The 26,879-nt window shown below is 35.6% G+C and overlaps 4 protein-coding genes across 4 annotated transcripts; 3 read left to right on the forward strand and 1 right to left on the reverse strand.

The window, feature by feature from the left end:
• The first annotated feature begins 584 nt into the window (after positions 1-584).
• zgc:136472 (uncharacterized protein LOC678514 homolog) lies at positions 585-6,729 on the forward strand. Its single transcript, XM_051115742.1, is given in 12 exon segments — positions 585-788; positions 2,453-2,565; positions 2,567-2,660; positions 2,785-2,918; positions 3,907-4,044; positions 4,165-4,272; positions 4,354-4,479; positions 4,588-4,785; positions 5,338-5,458; positions 5,693-5,874; positions 6,078-6,167; positions 6,265-6,729. Coding segments are annotated over 12 exon segments (1,533 nt in total). The 5' UTR covers positions 585-622; the 3' UTR covers positions 6,328-6,729.
• Positions 6,730-9,117: 2,388 nt separating this feature from the next.
• Positions 9,118-9,986, forward strand: LOC127166605 (proline-rich protein 18). Its single transcript, XM_051112015.1, is given in 2 exon segments — positions 9,118-9,892; positions 9,895-9,986. Coding segments are annotated over 2 exon segments (867 nt in total).
• A 2,302-nt stretch (positions 9,987-12,288) lies between these two features.
• On the forward strand, positions 12,289-13,166 carry gng13a (guanine nucleotide binding protein (G protein), gamma 13a). The gene is made up of 3 exons (XM_051108668.1): positions 12,289-12,445; positions 12,570-12,667; positions 13,019-13,166. Exons 2-3 carry the CDS (start codon positions 12,570-12,572, stop codon positions 13,122-13,124), a joined length of 204 nt encoding a protein of 67 aa, XP_050964625.1. The 5' UTR covers positions 12,289-12,445; the 3' UTR covers positions 13,125-13,166.
• Positions 13,167-13,455: 289 nt separating this feature from the next.
• Positions 13,456-26,578, reverse strand: chtf18 (CTF18, chromosome transmission fidelity factor 18 homolog (S. cerevisiae)). The gene is made up of 22 exons (XM_051108576.1): positions 26,362-26,578; positions 25,479-25,643; positions 24,759-24,873; positions 24,420-24,645; positions 24,236-24,328; positions 24,103-24,155; positions 23,776-23,917; positions 23,465-23,677; positions 22,759-22,856; positions 22,545-22,668; positions 22,314-22,453; positions 22,063-22,156; positions 21,876-21,974; positions 21,658-21,788; positions 20,606-20,729; positions 20,078-20,302; positions 19,012-19,161; positions 18,366-18,496; positions 15,366-15,510; positions 14,623-14,736; positions 13,732-13,795; positions 13,456-13,614 (listed from the first exon to the last, which is right to left on the reverse strand). Exons 1-22 carry the CDS (start codon positions 26,447-26,449, stop codon positions 13,484-13,486), a joined length of 2,865 nt encoding a protein of 954 aa, XP_050964533.1. The 5' UTR covers positions 26,450-26,578; the 3' UTR covers positions 13,456-13,483.
• Between the last annotated feature and the right edge of the window lie 301 nt (positions 26,579-26,879).

The raw sequence follows: 26,879 nt of genomic DNA on the forward strand, positions 1-26,879 counted from the left end.
CGGATTACACAGAGTACGCATGTGCATCACGGAGCTAGAAAAGATGAGAATTTGAGATTAAAAAGTATATACCTTTTTTTTTTTTGAAAATGACAGATCGTTACTACATAAGACCCTTATTTCTTTGCTGGGATCGTTGAGAGCCCTTTGAAGCTGCATTGAAACTGCATTTTTGATGTTCAAACACTATATGGAGATAGTTCCTTAAATATTTTCCTCAAAAACATAATTTCTTTACGACTGAAGAAAGAAAGGCATGAACATCTTGGATGACAATTGGGTGAGTACATTATCTGTACATTTTTGTTCTGGAAGTGAGCTTCTCGTTTCATGAACAGTGACCTCTTGTCAGATTTGTCAAGGTCACTTATGTTTGAATTTAGAGTTCAAACTTCAAAGTGACACCTTTGCCTTGTGGACTACAGGGATTTGTGTGCAAAGCACAAAAAACTATTGTTCTCCAATTCACTCAAACTGTTAGATTGTTATCTCTCTCCGTATTGGCTGTAAACGGTCCATTGCCAAAGTACACACTGATATCACCTATACACTCCAGTGTAGCGCTTCATACCTTCTCACACACTCAAAGGTCAAACAGTGTGTTTCAACTTCTGAAGGCAGTATGAAGGTGTACGTTACGCTGTTCTTGAGCTTGTGCGTGTATTTACGTGAAGCTCTGGCGAAGAATGATTCCAACGCAATCCTCGAGGACAAAAATGTTCTAGTGCTGACAAAAAGCAACTTCAATCGAGCTCTTAAACAACACAGCCAGCTTTTGGTCCATTTCTGTAAGTATATCTTCTTGCATGTGTGTTTTTATAGCCCTTCTGTCATAAATCCAGCTCTGTGAGGTGACAAATCAATATTTTAACTAAAAATATAACTATGTTTTGGTAAATGTCATGCTTGTTTTACTTTATTAAGAGCCCCAGATTTTTTTTTCCCAGAGATTTTAATATGCCTTTTAAAACTAAACTACTTCAGATGCAGTGGCGATTTCTTTAAGACTGCAAGGGAAGCTCAGCTTCCCCTATAATGTCACAAAATTAATGGTCAAATTATGTACTATTGTATTAACATTTTATTGACTAAAAATGCGTTAGAAAACGTTCATCTCAAAGACGAGTTCGTTCAGAATCAGTTAGATATAGCAGGTCGGCTGACTTGATTTTCTTCTCATACATTCCCGTAGCGTCACAGTGCATTTCCCCGTTGAAGCCCAGCGTCCATTGACTTCAATGCGGCTGCTTTGAACGTTTTTTTTTTCAGTGCTTTGAAACTAGACGGTCATTGGATAAACGCTGCGATTATGTCCCGCCCACGGACGCTCAGCGTCTCTGGGGGTGAATGAGGAGCAAATGAGGAGTGGGCTGGCCTGGACTCCGAGCTTCTGCGTGATGATTGGAGGGTCTGTCGAAAGATTGCATCTACTTTTGACTGACAGCGATTTTGTACTATAAGGAATCGCTGAAGCTATTCGCGCTCAGTCCCATCGCGGATTTCTCAAGTTGAGTCGAAATAAAAACTGCTGCAACCTATTTCTTTATATTTGCTTGGCGAAATTGCTTGATTTTCATCATACATATCACACAATTATACACCACATTCCTTGTTTCACTTTTACAGAGTTTAATATTTTTTTTAGATCGTTCATTCATTCATTCATGTTAATATTTAATGTAGTAATCAGTATATATATATAGATTACTACATTAAATATTAACATGGAGGATGACTATAAATTAATACATATATATATATATATATATATATATAGTAATCTTGAAAAATTTTAACATAACATAATGAAACCTTATATTTCTATTAAAATACTTTATAAATAAATAAATCTCCATAATAACCTTATTTAAATTGCAAAATAGTTATACTATATAGTAGCATCTGACTAAAAGAAAAAATACATCCTATTTTGCATAATAAAACTAAAGCTTTTTTTTTTTTACGATTGTTTGCATTGTGACTTACTTATGACAATAAGGCACATTCTTGTGAATAAATAAATAGACAATTTTATGATGTAGGCCGAAAATGAGCTTCCCCTATTTGACAGACCACTAGCCGCCACTGTTCAGATGAATAATGGTGTCGTGGTGTTCTGCTTGAATCTCAAAGCTGGTAATTGGAAAGTTGCTGGTTTGATCTCCACAAGAAATGAGCCATGAACTATTACCATTGTGCCTTCCAGCCGATCATTTCACTTAAGGGGGGTTGTTTGTTGCTTTGGATAAAGCATCTGATGAATGACTATTTACTTACTAATGAAGATGCATAAGTGTATAAAGAAGACAGACTAGAAGCAAACTAGAAGGCAAATTAGAGTTAGCACATCTGGGACCACAACAAAATGCTCTTTTATACACTTTATGGTATTTTTATGGTATATTTGCAACAAGGAGTAAACTGTTACAGCTTTTTCTTGTACCTGCAATAGATGCACCTCTTTCTGGCCAGTCCCTTGGCTCCATCCTTGAGTTTAGAGAAGCAGCCAGTGCGCTGAAGGAAGCAGGGTCTGATGTGAGACTGGGAGGAGTGGATATAAAAAAGGGAAAAAGATCTTGCTGATTCCCTTAACATCACGATAGTACCATCACTACGGCTGTACCTGTCTGGAGACAAGAAACACCCAGTGTACTGTCCAGGTAATGTTGAAATATACCTATGTGGACTAAAATTCTGTCCTTATTTGCTAACCCTTGTGCATTTCTTAAATTGGATGTGTTCCTTTTAGGATCAATATTCCATGTTTTGTGTCTCCACCCCCAGATCTTAAGAGCTCCGCCTCTATTCTAACTTGGCTTAAAAGAAGAAAAGGCCCGAGCACTGACATCATCAGCGATCTTACACAGCTGGAAAAATTCATAGATGAAGATGAGCTTGTGGTGCTGGGATTATTTAAGGTAATATTTTTACCATTTATAATGTCTTTTCTATTTGAATATATATTTTTTCAATATATAATTTATGCCTTTGATTTCAAAGCTGGATTTTTAGCATCATTACTCCAGTCACATGATCCTTTAGAAATTATTCTACTATTCTGATTTGTCAAAAAAAATGTATTATTATTATTATGTTGGAAACAGCTGAGTAGATTTTTGTTCAGGTTACTTTGATGAATAGAAAGTTCAGAAGAACATCATTTATCTGAAATAGAAAACTTTTGTAACATTATAAATGTCTTTATCATCACTTTTGATGATTTTATTGTACATAATAAAAATATTTTACAATATAACTGGTTTTGCTGTGTTTTGGATCAAATAATTTCAGGCTTGGTGAGGAGAAGGGAATTCTTTAAAAAACATAAACAATCTTTTGACTGGTAGTGCGCATATATATATAAACATACACAAAAGTGCCAATTTAAAAAAAAAAAAAAAATTTTTTTGCAAATGAGTGATTTTTGCAAAGTTGATTACAATGTTTCAAAAGTATCTTTTGAAATGAAGCGAGGATGCATGATATTGGATTTTGCAGATATCCGATATGCCAATATTTTTCAACTAATTTTGGCTGATAGCCGATTCAGATATGTATTTCCTTTGTTGGAAACAACACCAAGTCTTTGCACAATCTAATGTTATTTGTGTATTTTACTTGAATTTTATTTCAAGTAGGCCAACAGCGCCCCCTAAACATTTTTACAATGTATTGCAAATTTGAACATATTTCAAAAGAATCATTACATGAAGGATTTATTAATGAATCAGCCATAACTAAACATATTTTAAAGCATTAAAACGCCCTGACAAATGTTTTGCAAATTGTTCAAATTATTTCAAAAGAATTAGTTCAAATGAAGGAGAAACAACTCACAGATGTTGTATTGTATTGTTGTGTGGCCAGTGTTTTTAATGATGCTTATCAGTGTTTTTAACCTAAAAGGATCTTGAGGAAGGCATGGTGAAAGTGTTTTATGAAACAGCGGCTGACATCGCTGACCTGCCCTTTGGAGTAACAGGACTTGATAAGATCTTCAGCAAGTATGAGATCAGTAGAGATACTGTTCTCCTTATCAGGAAGGTAATCTCACTTCAGATCGTGCAACATTTTTATCATTCCACATATCAATAAAATGTACTAAGTTGCCTTCTTTTTACAGCACGTTATGAATGTCTCATCCATGTCTGTCATTTTCTTTAGTCTAAACCTGACAAGCAGTTTGAGATGGAAAGCAGCACAGTAAAGACAGATCTTGTTCAGTTTATCCGACTGTATGAGATGGAACTTGTGACCGAGTACAATGGCAAGGTGACTTTATGTATATATAGGCATTCTGACATATAGTAGATGTATAAAAATAAATAAACCTCTCTTCTGGGTTCCTCACAGACAGCATCTAAGATCCTGAACTCAGCGGTGTTGAATCATTTTCTTCTCTTTGTTAATAAGACTCAGAAAGGATTTAAAAAGATATACAATGCTTTTGAAACCACTGCGGAACAATTCAGAGGAAAGGTCAGTGCCGATTGGCTTATCATTTTGAAATATATAAAATGATTGTACGCAATAATTTACAAGTCAACAATAGACGCACGTATATGCATAGAAATACTCTCTCATTAGGTTCTGTTTGTGATAATTGATGTGAGTGAGCCGCGGAATGGCCGTATTATGGAGTATTTCCGTGTGAGGCCAGAAGAGACGCCTCTGGTCCGTATGGTCAATTTATCAAACAACATTCAATATCAGCTGCCATCTGATCAGTTTGACCCACACTCACTTTTAGAGTTCTGTCTGACTTACCTGGATGGGAAAGCTAAGGTGAGTATAGAGAGGTAAATGAAACAAGTTCATTTTAAAATCTTTTTATACTTTAATTACAGCACTGGAATTTAATTTAAATTACAAATAAATGTAAAAAAAAAAAATAAATAAATTATATATATATAATACTAAACACTATTAAATACTTTTATTAAAATAAAATGCAAATAATTAAAAAGTAAAAATGTAATATATTAAAATACAAACTATTGTTATGATATTAAAATGGAAGATTTTATTAATTATATATTAAGTTGGCTTGAGAAAACCAACTTACTGAAATCCAACTTAAACTTACAGTTATTATTATTATTCTTCTGAGACTAAAATTTCTGACTATTAACTCCTTCTAGAGCTTTAACTCTGCAAACACCAAACTCAGCCCAGATCTTCAGACTAATCTGACCAAGTGTGCTATATCTTTTGGTCGGACTTTTTTTTTTATCTAGTTTTTACATGAAATGTTTTCATTACATTTAATTTAATATAATTTTAAGAATGTACTTCAGTGTTTATAGAGCTATAATATAAAATGTATTTGTTTTATAGCCTAAGCTGCAGAGTGAGCCAATTCCTGAAAACTGGGACACACAGCCAGTGAAAGAGCTGGTTGGGATGAACTTTGAAAAAGTGGCCTTTAATCATGATAAAAATGTTATTGTCTTGTTTTGTAAGTACCTTATATGTTTAAATGCTCCAACTTGATATCATAGGTCCATGTGTCTTCACTTAGCCTGCAATTAGCTTTGGTAGTTTTGTATTTTAAGTTATCTGTATTAATCAAACATCTGTAAATGAAATTAGAGTACGATTATACTTCTGTAACCTGACATTTAGCAAGATATGAGTAAAAACATGTTAAACATGAGCATTTTAAACATATGTACACTGTATATTTTAATAGATGCACCTTGGAGCAGTGACAGTCGTGCTTTGTTTCCTTTGTGGGAAGAGCTTGCTGAACACTTTAGTGAAAATGAAGATGTTGTCGTCGCCAAGATTGACGTCACTGCCAACGATGTTAACCTTCCTCTAGGAGAAAAATACCCATTGATCAAATTTTTTCCTGCTGTTTACACAGAGAGGGTGAGCAGACTCTTACAATGAACTGTTCTTACATGTTTATACTGCTTAAATCTCAAATTAATTGTAAATCTATACTTAGGACATCCATGTTATTGTTAGTTTTTGTGCTAAAGAAATTAGTTAGTGTATTGTGTTGTTTAGGATAATCGTCCATGACTTTTGACTTTAGTATTTTATAATCAGTATACTAAAATATTTGCCAGGTACTGCCATATTCCGACAAGAGGGAGCTAAAACCTATAATAACATTTATGAAAAAAGAGATTGAAAAAGCCAAGAAGGACAAAGCCAAGGTAAGATATGTCCTTCTCACGGTAATAAACATGGATTGCTTTATTGAAATTATTTATTGTGCACGCTTACCACGCTGTGCTTGTGTATATGCTGCAGGAGGAGAAAGCAAGGAAGAAATTCCTGGATGAACAGAAGGCTGCAGAGAAAGAGGAACTCTGATCACTCACTTTAATGTCTAGAACTAAAGCAGTTTTACTGACATGTTCGAAACTATTTTATTGTCAAATTTTTATGCATTACAAAATGCAAAAGTCCGAAAGAAGTCTTGCATGCTCACAGAGGCTGCATTTATTCAGTTAGATAGACAGTGAAAAGTAGTTAATTTTCATTTTTTTTTTTTTAATTTAATTTATTCCTGTGATGCAAAGCTAAATTTTCAACATATACTACAGTTTTCAGTGATCCTTCAGAAATCATTCTAATATGCTGATTTGCTTCTCAAGAAATATTTCTTATTATTATCAATGATGTAAAAGTAGTACTGCTTAATACAACAATGACAAATTTTTGTAATATTATGCATGCCTTTACTGTAACTTTTGATCAGTTTAATGCATTCGTGCTGAATAAAACTATTAATTTCTTTAAAAAAAAAAAAAAAAAAAAAAGTTACTGACCCTAAATGAGTTAATGTACTCTGCACTTATGGCTGATTAATTATCTTAAAAAACAAAAAACAAAAAAAAGATCCAGTCTTTAGTATATATGATATATAAAATGTAATACATCAAAAGGAAAAATACTGACAATACAGCACTTAAAAAAAAAAAAAAAAAAAAAAAACAGTACTGTTTGACTATGGCTGGTTATCCACTGTTACCATTTTATTATATTATTGTTCTCTACAGTGTACAGTTTGCTTTTAGAAGAACAATTTCCACACACCCTTTATTTCCACTAGAGGGAGCCTCTGTTCCAAAGTGCTGCCTACTTCCTAAACTGATCACTGCAACCTCATACTAACATTTAAAACAACTTGAGAGCTGTATGTTGTCAGAAAAGTTAAGGTATAATGTGATCTTTTTTTAAAGCACTCAAGGATTCCATTTAAGGAGTGAATGGTCGATACAGCCAAAGACATACACAAGATATATAGCCACAGTAAGACCTGTGTGGGATGACACTATGAATAACAACAGATTTGAGTAATAAAATGGCATCTGTTGTTCAAAAGTTTACACCCTACTTTACATTTCAATGCATTGTTTTTTCCTTCTGGAGAATCAGTGAGCATTTGAACCTTTTGTGATACTTGCGTATACATCCCTCAGTTATTCTCAGTGTGAAAAGATGGATCTCGAAATCATACCGTCATTGTTGGAAAGGGTTCAAATACACAAAAAGGCTGAAAACCCAAAGAATTTGTGGGACCTGAAGGATTTTTCTGACGAACAGTAGGTAATTTAACTGTTCAGGACAAACAACCAATTTGTACATCTGCAAGATGTCTTAAAGATCACTTGATCTGGAAAGCATCTGCTGTGTACGAACATCTGACAGACTTCTGTAAGATGTCAGTTTTACATACATTATAAATCATAAGCATCTTAAAGACATCTAATAGACATCTGATAGGGAACATCCTATAGACGTATTGCAGATGAGCAAACAAAAAAATACGTCAAAAAAATCAAGCGTATAGGTAGATTTTGAACAGGGTCATTGTTAGAAACTCAACTATTATTTTTTTCTTGTGGACTATTTGTAAACATATTTTATGTGAAATATCTTCAGTACTAAATAAAAAAAAAAAGCATTTTGTATGATCCTTCTTATTTTGGTCAAAATAATGAACATTTTGCAGATTCTGCAAGGTGTATGTCAACTTTTGATCTCAACTGTACTTACAGCAAAACTCCTAAAATGCCACAATAGTGATAGACCAATATATTATCCAAGCCGATGAATTGACATCAATGCCTACAAATGACTCTCCTCCCTGAAATAAGTTTGTGGTTTTTGGCCTTGCCCCAGAAATAACCATCTGCATGCTCTCATATTCAGGATTTGATGGCAATCGTACAGCATGCAGAAGGACCCTGTTGAAAAAAAAAACAGCATATGCTGGTAGGTATGTTTTGATGCTAGTTTCACCAGGGGAACCTTTACCTGATGCCAAAAAATAAACCTAACGTTACAGACTGGGTGTAAGTGAGATTACGTGACCTTCTAAAGAGATTAGGTTCAGTAAACTCTAAAATCCTTTAATTGGGAAAACGCTTAGACACGTGTGGATCAGATACACATACCAATGCTTGACAAGAACTTTGATCTAAAGTAGTATACAGAAGTCTATGCCTGTCCTTTCAGTCTTTATTTGCAACGTACTGTACATACAACAATACATATCCTTTATTGCAATCAGTTATGTAGGTATTATGTATTTAAAACTACATTACTTAGACATTCATTTTTACAACAAAAGTTGGATTCAATCAATGTGACAGACTGTTTGGAGAAAAAGAAGCTTTGTGAATCAATCAACCTCTTACATCGTATCAACAACCGAACGCGGGAGTTGAAGCTGTCTAGACTGGACGCAAAAGCGACCGTTACAAATTATTTGAACTTTTGTGTAAGTACGTCATAAATAGAACGAGGAATTAGTTTACTGTCTCATTCTATTTATTACATACCAACACAAAATAAAATTGTCTCGCAGCTGTCGCGTCCAGTCTAGACCGCCTCAAGTGGTTGCGGTGTTGACATGGCGTTATTCTACTCTCATATGCATTATCATAATCTCACAGTTCAACAAGTGTACAACTACTGCAGTTAATGTTTACATCTCAGTCCATTATGCAACACTAAGCTGCACGTGTTAGGCTTACCTACTCTAGAGGATTCAAACTTTGTGCCTTAGCCAAGCCCCTTTTCCAACACCCTATAAAGAGCTAAATTATTCCTGCCTGCTATTTCCACAGTGGCCGTGTCTGAAGAAAGAAGTGGATGTTGGGGGCTCTGGAAATAACAGGTAGTTCCGATCATGCGAAAGATCACATCCCATTTCTGTCACGCTACACCTCCAAAACTGAATTCTTGTCTTATGTGCTGCTCTACCTGGTGAAGATGCCTTTCCCGCCTGTAACAAGACCTCAGAGTCTTTCCAGCTCGGGCAAAGAAAAACCTTCAGGGCTGTTGCCTATCATTCCAGTCAAGACTGTAGAGGAGAAAAGTTCTGTGAAGGAACGTATCAAGAAGTTGAGCAAGAAGGCCACACCACATAAAAGCAAGCTGCCCACTAGTCGAGCCACTTCCAACTTGAGGATGGAGGGTAAAAGTGCTTGGATTATGACTCCAAGACCTGCTGATCCTTCAGGTTCCTCGACTCCAACTTCAAAAAGTACTTCCGGCAATAGTACCTCAACAACCAATTTGCGATCAGCAAAACCCTCTAGCAAGAAGATGCTTCCTGTCAGCGTTTCAGCAACAAACATTCCCACAAACTCTTGTAGTCCATCAAGATCAGGCCATGGACTGAATAGTGAATCAAACTTCTCTCTCAACTTGACTCCTGAGGCCACCTTGCTCCTGCAGAAACGTAGCCGTGAGAAGCAGCTCCGTGGCACCGTAACGGCACCACATCGGAAAGACCGCCTGCCTGCCAAGTCAGGTTCTCGCTCCAACATCCCACTGGTGAAGATCTCTCTTCTAAATGAGCGTCACCGATATGACGACGTGGAATATGAGGAAAACGAAGATCAGAGTGTGGATCAAAGCGTTTGCTCAAATGTTCTGAATGGTTGCGAGGGGTGGAGAATGCTGCTGGTACTGCAGTCCTGGGTAGAGTGGACAAAATCAGTCAGAAGAGCATCTAACAGATTAGACGGTCCATGTCCGGTTATTTGTGCTGACTTGAGGAAGGTGGTAGTTTTGAGTAGTGGTGGAACGATATGGGTCCTGCAATGGCTCCAGATGTCGATCCCAACAACTGAAGAGCTGGGTTCCTTATGGCTGATACATGCAATTTAAATCTTAGTTTAACAGCAGAACATGGGATGTAAATAAGGGTGGGTGATATGACCGAAATCTTACATATTCTTCACTGTGTAAATTATATATTTTTTTTTTATTAAAGTTACAAAAGTGATTTAGTCAGGAGCAGTGAGAGATTTTCTCTGTTTTTTTGTTTGATTAACATGAATGACAGACAGCAGGAATATCAGACTGCTGCACTTCAACAGCTGCCTGGATCCAATACTGTTACATGTGTTTTCTTTCTCAGATGTTTGCTTTTGATTAAGACCTACATTACTGTGTTCACGAGGGTACTCGCAAAGATTGGCATTTTGACACATACAAGCGTGTATGTTTAACCATTCAAGGCCTATAAAGCGGCAAAAATAACTCAATAATCCTGCACTATGAGCAGCGTCTCTCAGGTGAGGCTCACTCAGACAGCACGTGCAAATAGCAAAATAAATTTTCTTTCAATGCTAAAAATTGTTGGTAAGATGGTAAGTTTTCATGAGCACGTATCAAAGTCATGTAAGAGTATAACCACCATAGAGATGACAGTCCAAAATCTCTACTGGTCTAAAATTTCTACCGGTCAATCGTGTCTACTGACTCACCCAGCCCTAGATGTACATATAATTGCAACATTTATTTTGCACAAGTTTCAACATTCAATGTGTACATTTTGCAATGACACTGAACACACAAAGCATTGTCAAGGCTACTGGTATAGTTCAGATCTGACTGGAAAAATGAATGTCCTGTTAATGGACAGGATTATTGGCTGATGTTGCAGAATATAGCCTTTTTGTAGCTTGAACAGTGCAAGGCACTAACAAAGCCAAGGTAATAGGTTTGATCCCCAGTGAATGCATGAATTAAAAATAAAAGGCATTGCTTAAATGCAATCACTGTGGATAAAAGTGTTTGTCAAATGCATGATGTCAAGTCATTCACTTGGTTAATATATCAGTCTATCACTATTCTTGTGGTATTTCAGGTTTTTTTTTTTCCAGTAACTATTCATCACTGGACAACCATGACAAAATCAGCGTTTGATTTTTCACATTGACTACTGATTCACAATTGAAGGAACATTTCCCAACTCTTTTGGATATGACCTGACTTCTAAATTATACCCATAAGATTATCCAGTTTAAGTTAAATATGCAACCTTATGATGTTGTACATGTTAATGTTTTTGAATTGCAATGCAAATATTCTCTTGAATAGGGATTTGCACACTTTAATTTTTTACCCATTTCCAGGTTTTTATGGGCATTTTTTCGGAATAAAAATTTGATCTGCATCACACCACCATTCATTGCTGTCTGTAAGAACACGTCAAACCGTGCTTCTACAGTCGAAGAGCACACATGACTCAAGAGATATATTTGCTGGTACTGTAAGAGGCTTAAGGGACATGGTTTAGACAGACTTAGCAACTAACAACATTGCTCACTCGTAGCACATCCTGATCTCATTAACAGACATGTGCCTTCACCTTTAACCAAACAGCAAACACCAGTGGTTGTTTCTACTACTACATTAATCGCAAGTAGAAATGATAGTAAGTTGAGAGCTAAGAGCTAATATTATAATATCTATTTAACATTTTTACAGAAAGTCATTCAAGATATATTCTTTGATGGATAGAAAGCTCAACAGAAAAATGTATTTGTTATAGGTCTTTGATCTTTTCTAACATAAATGTCTTTCTGACTTTTGATTATTTTAATGCATTCTTGCTGAATAAATGTATACATTTCTATAAAATCTTACTCATAAATGGTAGTGTTAAAATCAAGTGTTACAACAATAAATTAAAGCAATCTCAAAATAGCAAGCACTCTGATCTGACTATGACTAGGATTTTGGGGGTTTTCTAAATAACATTTACTGATGTTATCAAGTGACTGCTATATGAAAAACAGCAAATAGTCTCTTGATAACATCACAACTTTCATTCTTAAGTTTAATTTCTCTGGCAAAGACTAGGTAAGGAAAAATGGGCATCATTCAACAGTTTTGCATGCATTTTGCATAAATGTTCAGAGCCCAGTGAGCTAAACATCCTTCCCATTACAACTCACGATGTAGAGACAGAATTTGATTAACAAAGTAGTTTGAAAGCTGCGTAACCTCAAGACTAGGTGTGTATCTCAATCTCCTTTGTGTACACCAGGAATTTACAAAAGGGAAAAAAAGCAGACACCCTCCTCTTAAGAGGAACAAAGCATTCAAACTCAAGCTATTTGCTAGAGGACTACGGACAATCCTTTCACTTCACTTCTAAGCTACTTAACTTGACCTTAGCACGGTAAGCCAATAGTGCATTTTATATACAATTATGTCACATAAAATGACCTAGCTATCATTTAGAGATAAATTAGCTTTGAGACTTTGACGTAACATTAAAACAAACATGTTGGATGGTATTTCAGATGGATGAGCTGGATGAGACTCAGCTGAAGAATCATGTGGACAGTCTGAAGCAGCAGCTAGAGTTTAACAGAGAAAAAACATCTGTCGCTCTTCCAGAGTGAGTATTAAACAACATTATGATACATAATTAAATATTGCTGCTTCAAACCAGGGGGTCGTAAACCTTTAACAATTGTCATGAAATTGTGATGAAATTAAAAAATAAATACATGAAAATAGTAATTTATATATACTCTATATTTTATGCACACTTTTTATTTGCATAGATATATATCCAAATCATTATATATAAAAAAAAATCTGAATATATTTGTGCTAAAAATGTTAAGTATAGCATTTAAAAATTTATTTTAATTTGTCCAAGTTTAGTGTTTAGTAAATTAAATAAACAATAAGCCTCTTTTTTGCACCAAGTTCCTATTCCCTCATATTATCCATTTATTTTCAGGTTAACTAAATGGATTGAAGAGAAGATGAATGAGGATCCATTTCTGAATCCAGACATGCTTAAGGACAACCCGTGGGTGGAATCAAGCAAATGTGTTATAATATAACACAAGAGCTGTCACTCATCACTATGGCAACAAGAATGACCCCACCCCATTGTCATGGTTACCCTGACCGACTTTGAATAGGATGGACAAACATGCAAATGTAAATCTGCTTTTTTGTTTACTTATATCATGCAACAACATTATGAAAAGAAAGAAAACGCTGTTGTTATTCAGTGAAAACCTGTATTTATAAAAGTGTACAACTATACAAGAACAAAATAAAAAACAAACCAAAGAGGAACCAGTGCTTTTTCTTTTTCACACATTGTAGATGTTTGTTTTTTTAACTATACAGTACAAGGTTGAGATCATGTTTTGTAAATTAACAGGGCTTCATCCTCTCTCTTGCCCTCAGCACTTTAAAGTAACTCCCGAATGTAAACGTTTCTGCGCACTGCATTGGACACACCTTCATTGAAACGAAACCATACATCACTGTTACCCACGGCTTTACCGATATGCACCACTCCACCTCCTTTGCCATCTTCACCTGCAGAGAGAAATAAGATCAGCTCATTTTTAGCTTTTGGGTTATGCGGATGTACTGCGATTTACTGTACAAGAGTATGAAAAGCATCTATATATACACAAACAAGCAACAACACACTTGTAGTGGTGACCACAGGCTTCTCCTTGGGTACAATGGCTCGTCCAAAGAAATCCAATTCAGGCTATAAAGGTAAAAAGAACAGGTCATCGTGTGTGAGCACTTCGACCCTGATCCACTATTAACCCAATTAATCTAGGATTATTATGAAGCGTAAATCCAGCATATGTATGAGGATAATCACATAACATGGTGGCACAGAATCACTGTAAAATGGATAAATGGGTGAATTTACTAAATACCTAAAGGCAAACACCAAAGTCTCTCTGGTTTGGCATTTTCAAGGGATATTTCACCCAAAATGTAAATTAACCCATGATTTACTCACCCTCAAGCCATCCTAGGTGTATATGACTTTCTTCTTTCAGACGAATACAATGGGAGTTATCAAAAAATGCCCTGGCTACTCTAAGCTTTATAATGGCAGTGAATGGGTGTTGATAAGTCCAATAAAGTACATCCATCCATCATAAAAGTACTCCACACAGCTCTGGGGGTTAATAAAGGCACATAACATTTTAAAACAGGGATATTTTTCTTCCAAAAACGCATTGATTTGCTTCATAAGGCCTTTATTAACCCCCTGGAGCTGTGTGGAGTACTTTTTATGATGGATTTATGCACTTTTATTGGACTTCTATTGAATATTACCACCCATTTACTGCCATTATAAAGCTTGGAAGAGTCAGGACATTTTTTAATATAACAGATTTTATTCATCTGAAAGATGTCAGTCATAAACACCTGCGATGGCTTGAGGGTGAGCAAATCATGTGGCAATTTTCATCGTTGGGTGAAGTATCCTTTTAAGGGAAATACATTTTAAAATGGGATTTTTATGAGTAAGGATAGATGTAAAGGCTTTAAGGTGGTTTAATATAGATGTTTTACCCTGCTTTCCACCACAGTCTGTTTAACGATGTTCTCCAGCCTCTGCTGATGGTTCCTGCTTGTCTGTTTTTTCACTTCTGTTTTCTTCTCTTGGTCCTTATTTACTGCCTCTGTCTGAACACAAAGAACAAATACTTTGCAATTTGGACAATCCTGTTTACGAAATATGATTGTCTACAGCTCTGCATATTATACATTGTATAGTTGTAACCTGTGTTGGAGCTGAACATCTGTCCAAGTACTAATGATAATATTTAAAGAATTAAACATGTTGTCCCTCACTTCTGTCTAGTGTGCATACTAGATGAAGTCAAGCTACTATTACATTTTATAGGTCTGTTAGTCCAACCTCCATAAAGTCCAAATGAAATCGAAGTGCATGTAAACATATTTCATGTTTACACTACAAATGAGCGGTGAAACAAATGGTGCAGTGTTTATGAGTGGGTATTAGCTGCATTTAAACAATTTTAAAGACACAAAATACTGTCTTAAAAAAATTACAACAAAACAAAAAAAAAAAAAAAAAAAAAAAAAAAAAACTTGCAAGCTAATTTAAAATGTAAAAAAACAAACAAACAAATAAATAAAACAAACTAATTTACTTCAGTTAATAAATGTATGTGTATGTATATATAAAATATTGTATAATACAATATATATATAAATATTATGTTATCATATTGCAATACTAGTTGTAAGTGCGCATATTTGTGCACAGGCTGCATGTGTGTGTATTTTACCTTCTGTGGGTTTTGTTTCTGCTTGGCTTTCTCCATCCTCCTCATCCTCTCTAGTTCTGTCTCCCTGGCAATCAGCTGCTTCACCTGATAGGTTAACTGCCTCCGGGGAGGCAAACCCGGAAAATGCACCACATCTTCTACATTACTGTGGAAAGACACAGGTCATTTAATGCACAACGTCATTGACAACAGCTAAATATAATGACAGCATAAACCCTTAACATAACAATATAACATTATTATTGGGCACTACTCTACAGCGAAGCTGATTTAGGAAATCTAACAAAGAGGGATATGAAGAAAAATAAAGATGAGGTGGTTTAAAGAGTGAAAAGCAGGCAAGCTAAATAATCCCTCTTACTCAGAAGGAAAAACACTCTTCCAGGAACAGAAGTAAATTAAACAATATGTGCAATACACACAAGCAGATGAAAATCCAAAAGCAGGATTAGTTGTGCGGGGTATTCCTGGTCACGTACACAAAGTCATTTCTCTAGGACAGCTGGAGAATGCTCTGTCCAAAAAACATAAGGAACTGTTGTGTTTGTTCCCATATATTATGTTGTTATTGCTGTTTTCATGCTGAAATCAAATGGTTCTTCTGGAGTACAGGATAGCAATGAAAGGTTGCCAGTGAAAGCAGATACTTCGATATCTCCGTGTTGCAGATGTGCCATCACATTAAATAGTCAAACTTCACATGTATATGTAAATGCTTGCTGTGTATTGGCAGGATTGAACATTGAAGATTTAGGTTATATTGACAACATGGTCTGTCAAAATAGCACAGTAATTACAAAATCAGTCATTTCTTCCATTCAGGCCTCCTCTGATGAAAGTTGGTTTATAATGCTGAAACATTTCTCTTCACAATCCAATTAAAATGCTGTTAGCTTTCATTGTCATTCAACATATGGCATGGGAATTGTACGATCCTCAATCCGTCTTGTTGTTTTCCAGCGGTATGGCTTCAGTGTGGTTACTCAGCGCTTGTTGAAGCAGAGCTCGATAAGTGATGGAGGGAAGATACAGAAAGGCGTAAACAAGCAGAAGTAACAACAGGGCGACCAGCAGAGGAATCCCCCAATCCGAGGTGACCAGCGTCTCCTCGCAGCGGGCCTGCAGGAACGACTGCTGCATGATTCTACCGCACCAACCACAGAGAGAACACAAACACGTTTATACCAATAAGAAACGTCATGCGAGTATCTTTAGTAGCTTCTGAAGGGCAGTGCTAAATGATATTTATGCAAAATAAGAAAAATGTACACATCTTCATTCTGTTCAAAAGTTTACACCCTTGGCTCTTAATGCATCGTGTTTCCTTCTGGAGCATCAGTGATTTAAACCTTCTGTAATAGTTGCATATGAGTCCCTCAGTTGTCCTGCATGAAAAGATGGATCTCAAAATCATACAGTCATTGTTGGAAAGGGTTCAAATATACATTGCTGAAAAACCAAAGAATCTGTGGGACCTGAAGGCTTTTTCTGAAGAACAGCAGACAGTTTAACTGTTCAGGACAAAAAAAGGGACTCATGAACAACTATCACTAAACAGAAAACAGCTGTGGATCATTCAAGTAACAACACAGTATTAAGAATCAAGTGAATGCAAACTTTTGAACAAGGTCATTTTTATTAATTCAACTACTATTTTCATTTGTGGACTATATGTAAACGTGTGTGAAATATCTTGTTTAGGTCAGTTCTAAAAAAAAATAAATAAATAAAAAATAACATGCATTTTGTATGATCCCTCTTATTTTGATAAAATAATTAGCATTTATTCACAGCTATTTTAAACTCTAATACTATTTACAATATTATTTTTAGTGTATTCTGATCAAATACAAGCACCCTTGGTAAGCATTAAAGACTTTTTTGAAAAACTTTTTTAAACTTTTAAATGGGTGTATTTATCAGCATTTCATTAGATATTAGCCATATCAGCACTGGCTACAGAACAACCAATATGAATCAACCACTACTAGACTGTGCTAGCCAGTTGTACAGAAATGCAAAAACGTCACATATAATAAGAAAATGCTCAATAAGTGGCAAACATACAGGATATACTGAGAAGCTCTTCTTCAGTTCCAGTTCAAACTTGCCGCGTCTGAAAACCAATCCTTCTTCCTTCAAAAACTTCTTCCAAATTCTTATCTTCTCATTCCTTGTTTTCATTCACCTTTAGCTCCATCAGGCAGACTTTTAAAGGCTCAGCAGCAAGTGCTCCACGCGTGACTGTCAAAGCTCGTTTGTGAGCATTTTTCAGCACTTCCATCAATCAATGTGAGTGGTAGGACATGGTAAGCCACAGAGAGGATTGTAGGTTTTTTTATATACTTGAGTGACGAACATGTACGTCTACGCATGAGGCAAGTAACAAAACCCTCCAAGTTCTCATGTGAGAGAATCGGCAAAGTTAAACAGAGGACAAAGAGAACAATAATAAAAAAAAATAAAAAAAAAAAAAAAAAACGGGAAGAGTAGGGGAGGGAGAGACAATAATCTGCAGCTGCAGCCTAATCTCTCATAAATCGTGATGAACAGGTAAACACATACAGAATCTCTCAGTGCTGTGTTTGTCAGTGTGTATTCTTGTGATGAAGTCTGAGTTGCATAACTAAAATTCTGTCATTAAAGGAAAAGTCCAACTCATCATCAGAACACAATTTCAAATATTTTTGATAAAATCTGAGAGCTTTCTGACCCTGCATAGACAGCAACACAACTGACACGTTCAAGGCCCAGAGAGGTAGTAAGGACATCGATAAAACTGTCCATAAAACATCAGTGGTTCACTGATGTGTCACTGATGTCATATGGACTATTTTAAGAGGTCCTTACTACCTTTCTGGCCCTTGAACACGGTAATTGCATTTCTGTCTTTGGAGGGTCTTAATTTGCGTTCCCAAGATGAACAAAGACCTTACGGGTTTGGAAGTTTTTTGGGTGAACTATCCCTTTAATGTTGTTTGTGTATGTGCATGTACTCACGGTTCCAGCACATAAGTGTACTGCCCCTCTGGTGTGCGGTCCTGTCTGTAGGTCAGGTTGTAGTTGATCATTGTGTCAATCAAATCGTAGAGCTGCTGCTTCTCCCTAGTGCTGTAAAGCTGAGGGTTGACCTGTAAGAGCACACCAAATGATTCACCAAGGCTGCATTTATTTGATCAAAAATACAGAAAAAAATGGTAATAATGTAAAAATTGTATTACAATTTATGATAACGGTTTTCTGTTTCGATACATTTCAAAATGTAATTTTTTCCTATAATGACAAAGCTGAATTTCAGCATCATTACTCCAGTCTTCAGTGTCACATGATCGTTATTTTAATATGCTGATTTTGTCCTTAAGAAACAATTCATATTATCAGTGTTGAGAACGGTTGTGCTGCTTAATATTTTTGTGGAATCTGTGATGCATTTTTCTTTTTCAAGAACGTTTAAGAACAGCATTTTTGATGAAACAGTTCTCTTTCAGAATTTGCTATTAAATTTTACAAATAATTACAGAGAAACAGCTTAACACAAGAAAGAAATATTTCATTAAAAATGTTCAAAATAATTTCTTGTAAAACGTACTCCAATAATCTGTTTTACAAATCAATTTTTACAGTGCAGACTTTAAAAATCACTCACCGGACGCAATTTGGGGGAGATGAGCTCTAGGAGAAGGCTGATGATGTCCAAACAGAGACCGCTCATGGAAATGCGGTTCTGTATAGCGGGTGGGATGTCATTCAACATGGCAACCAGGGCATTCTTGGTGTGCTGAGTTTTAGTGAAAGCCTAGAAAATAAAATTTAAGAGTATAATATAAGAGGTATATTATTTTTGCTTTACACTACAGTTGGGAAATTACAATACTTCTTTCCTAATTTCTACACTTGAACAGATATTTTGAATTTGGACTGCAGTGATGTTACCCATTTAAACCGCTAACTGTCAGCAATTCATACTGCACGAAAATGCCAGCAGAGCTTTTATTTTGACAAAAAAACTCCAGCTTCAGTGAAAACATGCTTACAAAAACACATCTCAGTACAAATGCTGTAATAAAGAATAGGTGGCCAAACACGCTCTAAACTCAGCACATGCAATAAAGAGTTCTCTGCATTCATTCACTGTAAACAGAAACATTCTGATGCACGTAAAATACCAGATCATGAGCTGATCACCTGAAAGAAGTGTGTGCTTTGCTTTGAAAAGCGCAGCGAAAACAGACTTAATGAAGGGATTAAGCCATATTGCGCTTTCGGTTTTAGTTCGTTTGACTGATACTGTGCCAAAGCATAATGACCCAAAATACAACTTTAAAGACTTTTTATGTTAGAATAAGAAGTGTAAATATATTTTAAAACCACACTTCTTGCCTGGAAGACGTATTATTTCATATTGTCATGGGACCACGATTATATCAAGACAGTTTTGCTATCACGTTACCTAATAAAGATGTTTCACCATCTCATACTGAAGATCCTTAAAATTTTTTGCTCCCTTTTCTTCCTTGAACATTTGAGGTCACTGACATGTCTTTAAAGTGACTTTGGTGTGTGGCTGAAGCTAGCAAAATGGCATAAGTGTGTAACTGGGACAGAGTGCTTTCATTTGATGAAAGATAGAAAGAGAAAGACAGGACATTAGGGTATTAAGGATAAGGGCAGATAGACAGCATGTGCTTTCACTGTCTATTGCATTCTCTCACCTCGTAGTGACTATGTGGATAATTGATGCGTGGGACCGAGTTTGCAGCATATAGGTGGTGGAAGGCAGCGGGCAGGAACGGGAAGTATCGCATGAGTGAATAGTTCTGCCCGTGTAACACACACTCGTTCAACAGGTCAGAGAAACACAACCAGTCAAGACCTGTGCACACACCCAACATCCCAGGGTCCTTCAGCTTCATGCTGAGGAAGTTATCATACAGGCCCTATGGAAGAGAGAGTGTGAATACTTTTGGCTGAAACCACTCTTTTACATGGATTTTACAGGATATTAAAAAGAAAGAAAGAAAGAAAGAGCACTTTTTGGTCAAGTAAAAAGAAATTTGTTAAGTTTTAAATGACAAAACATATATAGTGGTCAATACAAAAAATACTTTGACATATTAGTATCTTAAGCCAAAAAATTCAAGCCTTTTAACTGTGATTTATGTGTCTGAATGCTTTTTGTGGCCACATACTTTCATACTTTTTTTCCAATTAACCCCAAAGTAGAGCATGTCTGTCATTACCTGAGTGAGCTTCTCATGCTCTCCGTTAGATGAGACCAAATGTAAGATGTGCTGTAGCCTTTGTGCGCCATCTTTAGGTCCGGCCTCATTAAAACCACCAAAAGGATCTCCACCAATCCGCTTCCTAAATCCCAACAACAGCCATTACAGAGGTAATATGTATGGTTACTTAATTAGTGACACAATCTGACAAAAACATAAAATTTAAAAATACAAGCTGTCAGAAAAAATGTTCCCCCAACATATTTTTTTTTATAAGTTTTATCTTTCACTCTATGGAAGCCAGTTTTTACCACTGAATTAAAAAAAAAAAAAAGGTAATTGCACATTTTTAATCTCACAATTCAGACTTTTTTCCTCACAGTAGTCATTTACATCAGCAATAAAAAAGTCAGAATTCTGAGTTTGCATCTAGCAACTGCGAGTTTTATATCTCGCAATTATGACCTTTTTTTTCTTTTTTCTTGGTTTGCAATTTTAAGTCAGAATTGTGAGAAAGTCGCAATTCTGAGAACATATCAGTCTTGTGAATTGGGAGCTTGCAACTTTATTTTTAAGTTTATATCCCACAATTCTGACTTTATATCCCGTAATTCTGACTTATAATCGCAATTTCCAGTTTGTCTCAAAATTCTGAAGAAAAAAAGTCAGAATTCTGAATTTATCTCACAATTCTGACTTTCTTTCTCACAGTTGCGAGTTTATATCATGCAATTCGCAACTAACAATTCTGAGAAAAAAGGCCACAATTGTGAGGTAAACTTTATATTTAAGTTTATATTGCACAATTCTGAAATAAGTCAAATTTGTGAGATTAAAAAGTCGAAATTACCTTTTTTGATTTTTTTATTCAGTGGCAGAAAAGGGTTTCCATAAAAATCAGACGAAAATTAAGTACATACTATTTAAAAAAAAAAAAACTATATAAAAATACATAATATTTGTCTGAATCTTAATCATGTTTAAATCATGTATTTTTTTGTAAAAAAGAGAATTAAATATTGTCCTGTGCTGTGACACGTGAATTTTTAGTGAATTGTGTTTTGGAGTACCTTTTCAGTCGAGGAAGCTGAAAGATTTCCTGCCAAACTGAGAAAAGCCCCTTGTTTTGGTCTTTCAAACCTACAGAGACTGAATTGACACTGCGCTGATCCAAGTGCTTCTGTCCACGACTGTGTAAAAACTGCACACACACACACACACACAAGCATAAGCAAACCCATATTTGAACACATTAGTATAAGCAAGTCCATATTTTTATCTCTCTTACCTGTAATGTGTTGATGCAAGAACGGATGTCATTATCAGTTTTCTCACACAAGGCCATCAAAGTGCCAGTATCTGCTTTCATGCCCTGACGCCTTGTGATCTACAAACAAAAACAAAATAATGCATTAGTCCACATTCATGCATTTACATAATCATCTTGTAAACATGTAAACGTATGTGCACGTCACCTCTGCTAGTCTTTGAGCTAAGCGGGAGGGCACAGTCTGGGGAAAGGCTAATAGGAAAGCTTGCTGTCTCAGCGGCCTCAGAGCTGGAACATACCTGACAAAAGTAAATAGGTTACATTTTTTTCCTTTTATCAAAGTAGAACTTCTTACATGTAAATACAGCATTTCTGTATTGATTTTCTCAGTCGTAATATACACTGTGAAGGTGCTGCACAAAATGTTTACTTATGCCACTTAACAATGGGACTCACAGGTCATTGCAGATGCAGATGATTGGTCTAAGAAGCACAGACTGCTTCTTCTTTTTCTTTTTCAAGGCATTAGCACCTGACTCCTCTCCTTCTTTACTATCCTTCCGGTTCAATGTCGCTAATAAGATATTAATGGCAGCCTGAGCCGATAAGAAAAAAAAGTGAGAAGCAGCTACAATTAAACAAGCCACTGAATTAAAAGTAAACAATAAAACTGAAAGCAGGTCGTACAGCAGGAGCTCCATCAATTTCATCTATAATAAGGCAGTTAGGCTTTTCATTGGCTCCCAGGACTGACTTCATCTGTGTTGCAGTATCGATACGTTTCTGGAAGAGCTCTGCACTGCGGTCATCGCTGAGAAGAGATCAGCTTGTGAGTGTCAACATTAATATGTGGATAGTTCTACTTCAAGATTGTGTACCATCAGGGCTTGCATCCTCTTACCTAGCATTGATTTCTACTACATTGTAACCAGCATGCTTTGCGATAATGTGTGCTAGCGTGGTTTTCCCCAGTCCTGGAGGACCTGATAACAGAGCCACCTGTGTAGGATGACACACACAGTGTATATTTAAAATATAAACTACTAAGTTTAAGACTTAATCAATTCAAATGTAAATTTCAAGTATAAACAGAATAAGTTTTATTTATAAATTATACATTTGTACAAACCTAAACCTAATATAAATATGGGACCCTTGACCACAAAACCAGTCATAAGTATGGGCACATTTGTAGCAAAAAGCAACAATACATTATGTGGGTCAAAATGATTGATTTTTCTTTTATGCCAAAAATCATTAGGATATTAAGTAAAGATCATGTTCTAGGAAAATATGTTGTAAATTTGCTACCATAAATATACCAAAACGTAATTTTTGATTAGTAATATGCATTGCTAAGAACTTCATTTGGACAACTCAAAAGGCTATTTTCTCAATATTTAGACTTTTTTTGCACCCTCAGATTCAAATAGTTGTATCTCGGCCAAATATTATCCTATCCTAACAAACCAAACATTTATTAATGGAAAGCTTATTCGTTCAGCTTTCAGTATAAATCTCAATTTCCAAAAAATGGCCCTTATGACTGGTTTTGTGGTCCAGTGTCACATATAATAAACCTGTTGTGATTGCTCAGTTTTACTTACCTTAAATTTGGGTCTTTTGTACTGGTCGAGCTCAGCCTCTAGTATCTCTTCTGTCATTTGGGACTTGGTTTTGAAACGCTGGGACTGGTTCTGGTTTTGAGCGTTCGTGAAATTCGGTCTGACATCCGCAGGGGCCGAACGGGGTTTCCTTTCTCGCCCGAAGACCACAGTGTCCCAGAGTTTTAGCCATTTCAGCAGACAGCGATTAGTGAACTATAGAGGCAAAAGTAAATAATTACAAGGCATTTATATACATAAATATCTTCATTTAGAGGAATTATTTTCAAATGAACAGCGTTTCTATGACTTACATCATCACTGAGTAGATCAGTGTAGTGCTGTGGCGAGAACTGATCCACCCATAGCCTCGAAGAAGAGCCTTCATCTTCCCCACTATCGCCATCCACACCAGAGTCTGCCTGCTCTTCTGCAAGAAGCTCTGAATCTATGCCACTAAAATGTAATTTATACAAAATGTATAGTTCAGCCAAATATGAAAATTTGCTAAAATGTACTCACCATCAAGCCATCCAAGATGTAGATGAGTTGGAAGAGATTTGGAGAAATTTAGCATTATAACACTTTCTCTTGGATGGCCTGAGGTAGAGTGACTGATACAACACAAACAAAAATGTCACCTATTCATAAGTTCTGTCAATCTTTGGGATTCTTCCATCACTTGCCGATGGCGCTGAAAAAACAAAACTAATTCAGACAAATTTCCTCCAAATCATTAATTTAGTTTGTTTGCATGTGTACACATATTCTTACTCTCTCTGCAATTTGTTCTTTTAACACTTCTATGGGAACCGCTAACAATCCTAGTCCATTCAGCGAGTTTCGGAAGGCTCTTGGGTCTGGCACCTGAACAAAAGGATTAGAAAAATCAATAAATAAAGTTCACACATTGTATTACAGCAAACTGTCAAGTAAAATCACTGGTGGGGTCCAAAACCTTCTCCTCATCCTCTTTCTTGTTAAGGTAGACTCTGTTTCCCATTGAGTCTGTGACAGTTATGTAATCTCCGATTGCTGGGGGCCGTTTCTGGACATGGCGTCTTGCTGCGCTATCCCGCTTCGGTGACTCCTGCAATGTGGCCAGTCCACTAATATCCAACACGTTCGCTGTTATTTTTGTGGCCTCTGGTCTATCTGGACTCAGCGACAGAGAAAATCCAGGCCTGTAAAAACATAAAAAATAAAAAAATATATTAAAACACTCAACAACCAATGACTAATGTTATGATGTGAAATGTGTTTCATGCAATAGTACAGTTTAACTGTTAACTTATACCAATCTCTTGCTGGTCTGTCGTAAACCTCTGGGGAAGATGGAGGGGTGATGTCATCACCATTTTCAAACTGGAGCTTTTTCGCCACATCTTGTCTCCTTTTCTTGGGTTTAGGAGCTGTGAAAAACCACAAACCTCTTTAGACTTGTACAAAGTTAAAGTTTACAATGTTCGGGGTAAAACTGTTTTATTTTTAAGAAATTAAAAAACTTTTATTCAGCAAGGATGCATTAAATTGATCGAAACTAAGAATAAAAACATACACTACGATTTAAAAAAAAAAAAAAAAAGCTTAAATAAATAAAACATAAATAGTTCTTTTGAACTTTCTACTCATCATAGAATCCTGAAAAAATCTATCTTATGGTTTCTACAAATATTATGCAGCACAACTGTTTTCAACATTAACAGTTAGGCAACAAATCAACATATCTGAATGATTTCGGAAGGATCATGTGACAGTGAAGACTGGAGTAATTCAGCTTTGCCATCACATTAATAATTGCATTTAAAAATAAATTTAAATAGAAAACCGTTATTTTATATTGTAATAGTATATTCACAATATTACATTTTTTACTCTATTTTTGATCAATTAAATGCAGTCTTGGTGAGCACACAAGACTTTCAAAACCATGAAAAAAAATCTTAATTATTGAATTATTACTATCTGAATTATTGTTTTATTGCATGAAAATTCAATGCAATGGTAATGCACTCACTCAGAGATTCCTCCTCCTCAACCACTGGAGGTGAGATGCTCTCAGGACAATGATTATTTACTGATTTTCTCAATGGCACATCACCGGACACAATGGCTTCCTCAAACGTCTGTGAAATTGACTTTTTGCGAAACTCAGAAACTTTTGCACTTGTAGGATGTTCACCTACACACAAACAGAAACATTCATACATTCAAAATTAACAGACTGTTTAATTATGTCATGTGATTATTTAAAATGAAGTAACAAAACATAGCTCATTGCTTAAAATGTAGTGATAAAAATGGCATCTAAATATATGTTTTCCAACCATGACGAAATTAGATCAGTGTGGAGCACTGGCTGTTGTCAGACTCCTTGTGCAAAGAAAAATCTCACTAGATTATTACAATTAACGGCAAACAGAATGTTTGGAAATGTAAACCGATATTTTTTTACTGACACACTACAGCAAAAGATAGAAATAACCTACTTTAAACCATTTTTTAGCTGGTGAAAATACCAGTGGCCTAAAACTTTTGCACAGTACTGTATATATATATATATATATATATATACACATATATACATATACATATATATAAACACATATACATATACACATATATATTTATATATATATGTGTAGTATATGCAGTTCAAAGACATTTGAAGTGGATCAAAACCTTTCAAATGCCCGTTCTTGTCTTAGGACAGCTTTGATTAACTTTGATCCACTTCACGTTGAGTACTGAGTACTAGGTACTTATATGGTATATGTATCTTAGGCGTGACAGTGAAAACTAAAATGCGATGTAAACTAGATTTTAATATTTTTTGAAAGAGCAGTCCGTCATTAAACTATCGGACAGAGACCTGACATGAACGTATCTGTCTAACTTACGTTCCATTTCAGCCATGACTTCCAGTTCATCCGCAAACTGTTGTTCAAAATCATCTTCAATCCCGTACATTTCGTCATATTCGTCCATGTTTGCGGTGTTTTGTATGTTTTGACAGGAAATTTACAGGTAATATGACATATGAATAAACAGGTTACAGAGCGTAGATACATCGACAACAGAACTTTTCGCGCAAAATTTTTGTGTACGTAAATGTACTTCCGGTTTCATTGTAAGACCTACATCCGCTCGATAAAAGTCCTGGATGGATAATATTTCTATTGATAAATTAAATAAATGAAAGAACGATAATAAAACAATTTAACATTTATATTATAAAATAGCCTGCTTGAAAACTCTAACATCAGTCATTTTCTAAAGATGTATAATTATACTTAACAATAGCTGAAATTTACATGAAATAACGTGTTTTCCTAAATACTGTATTCGATAAAACAATGATATGCATGATAAACAGTCTTTAATTTATTTTTAATCAAATCCGTCATTCCCTCTTTTT

Source organism: Labeo rohita, chromosome 1 (assembly GCF_022985175.1).
Source record: "Labeo rohita strain BAU-BD-2019 chromosome 1, IGBB_LRoh.1.0, whole genome shotgun sequence".
NCBI lineage: Eukaryota > Metazoa > Chordata > Actinopteri > Cypriniformes > Cyprinidae > Labeo > Labeo rohita.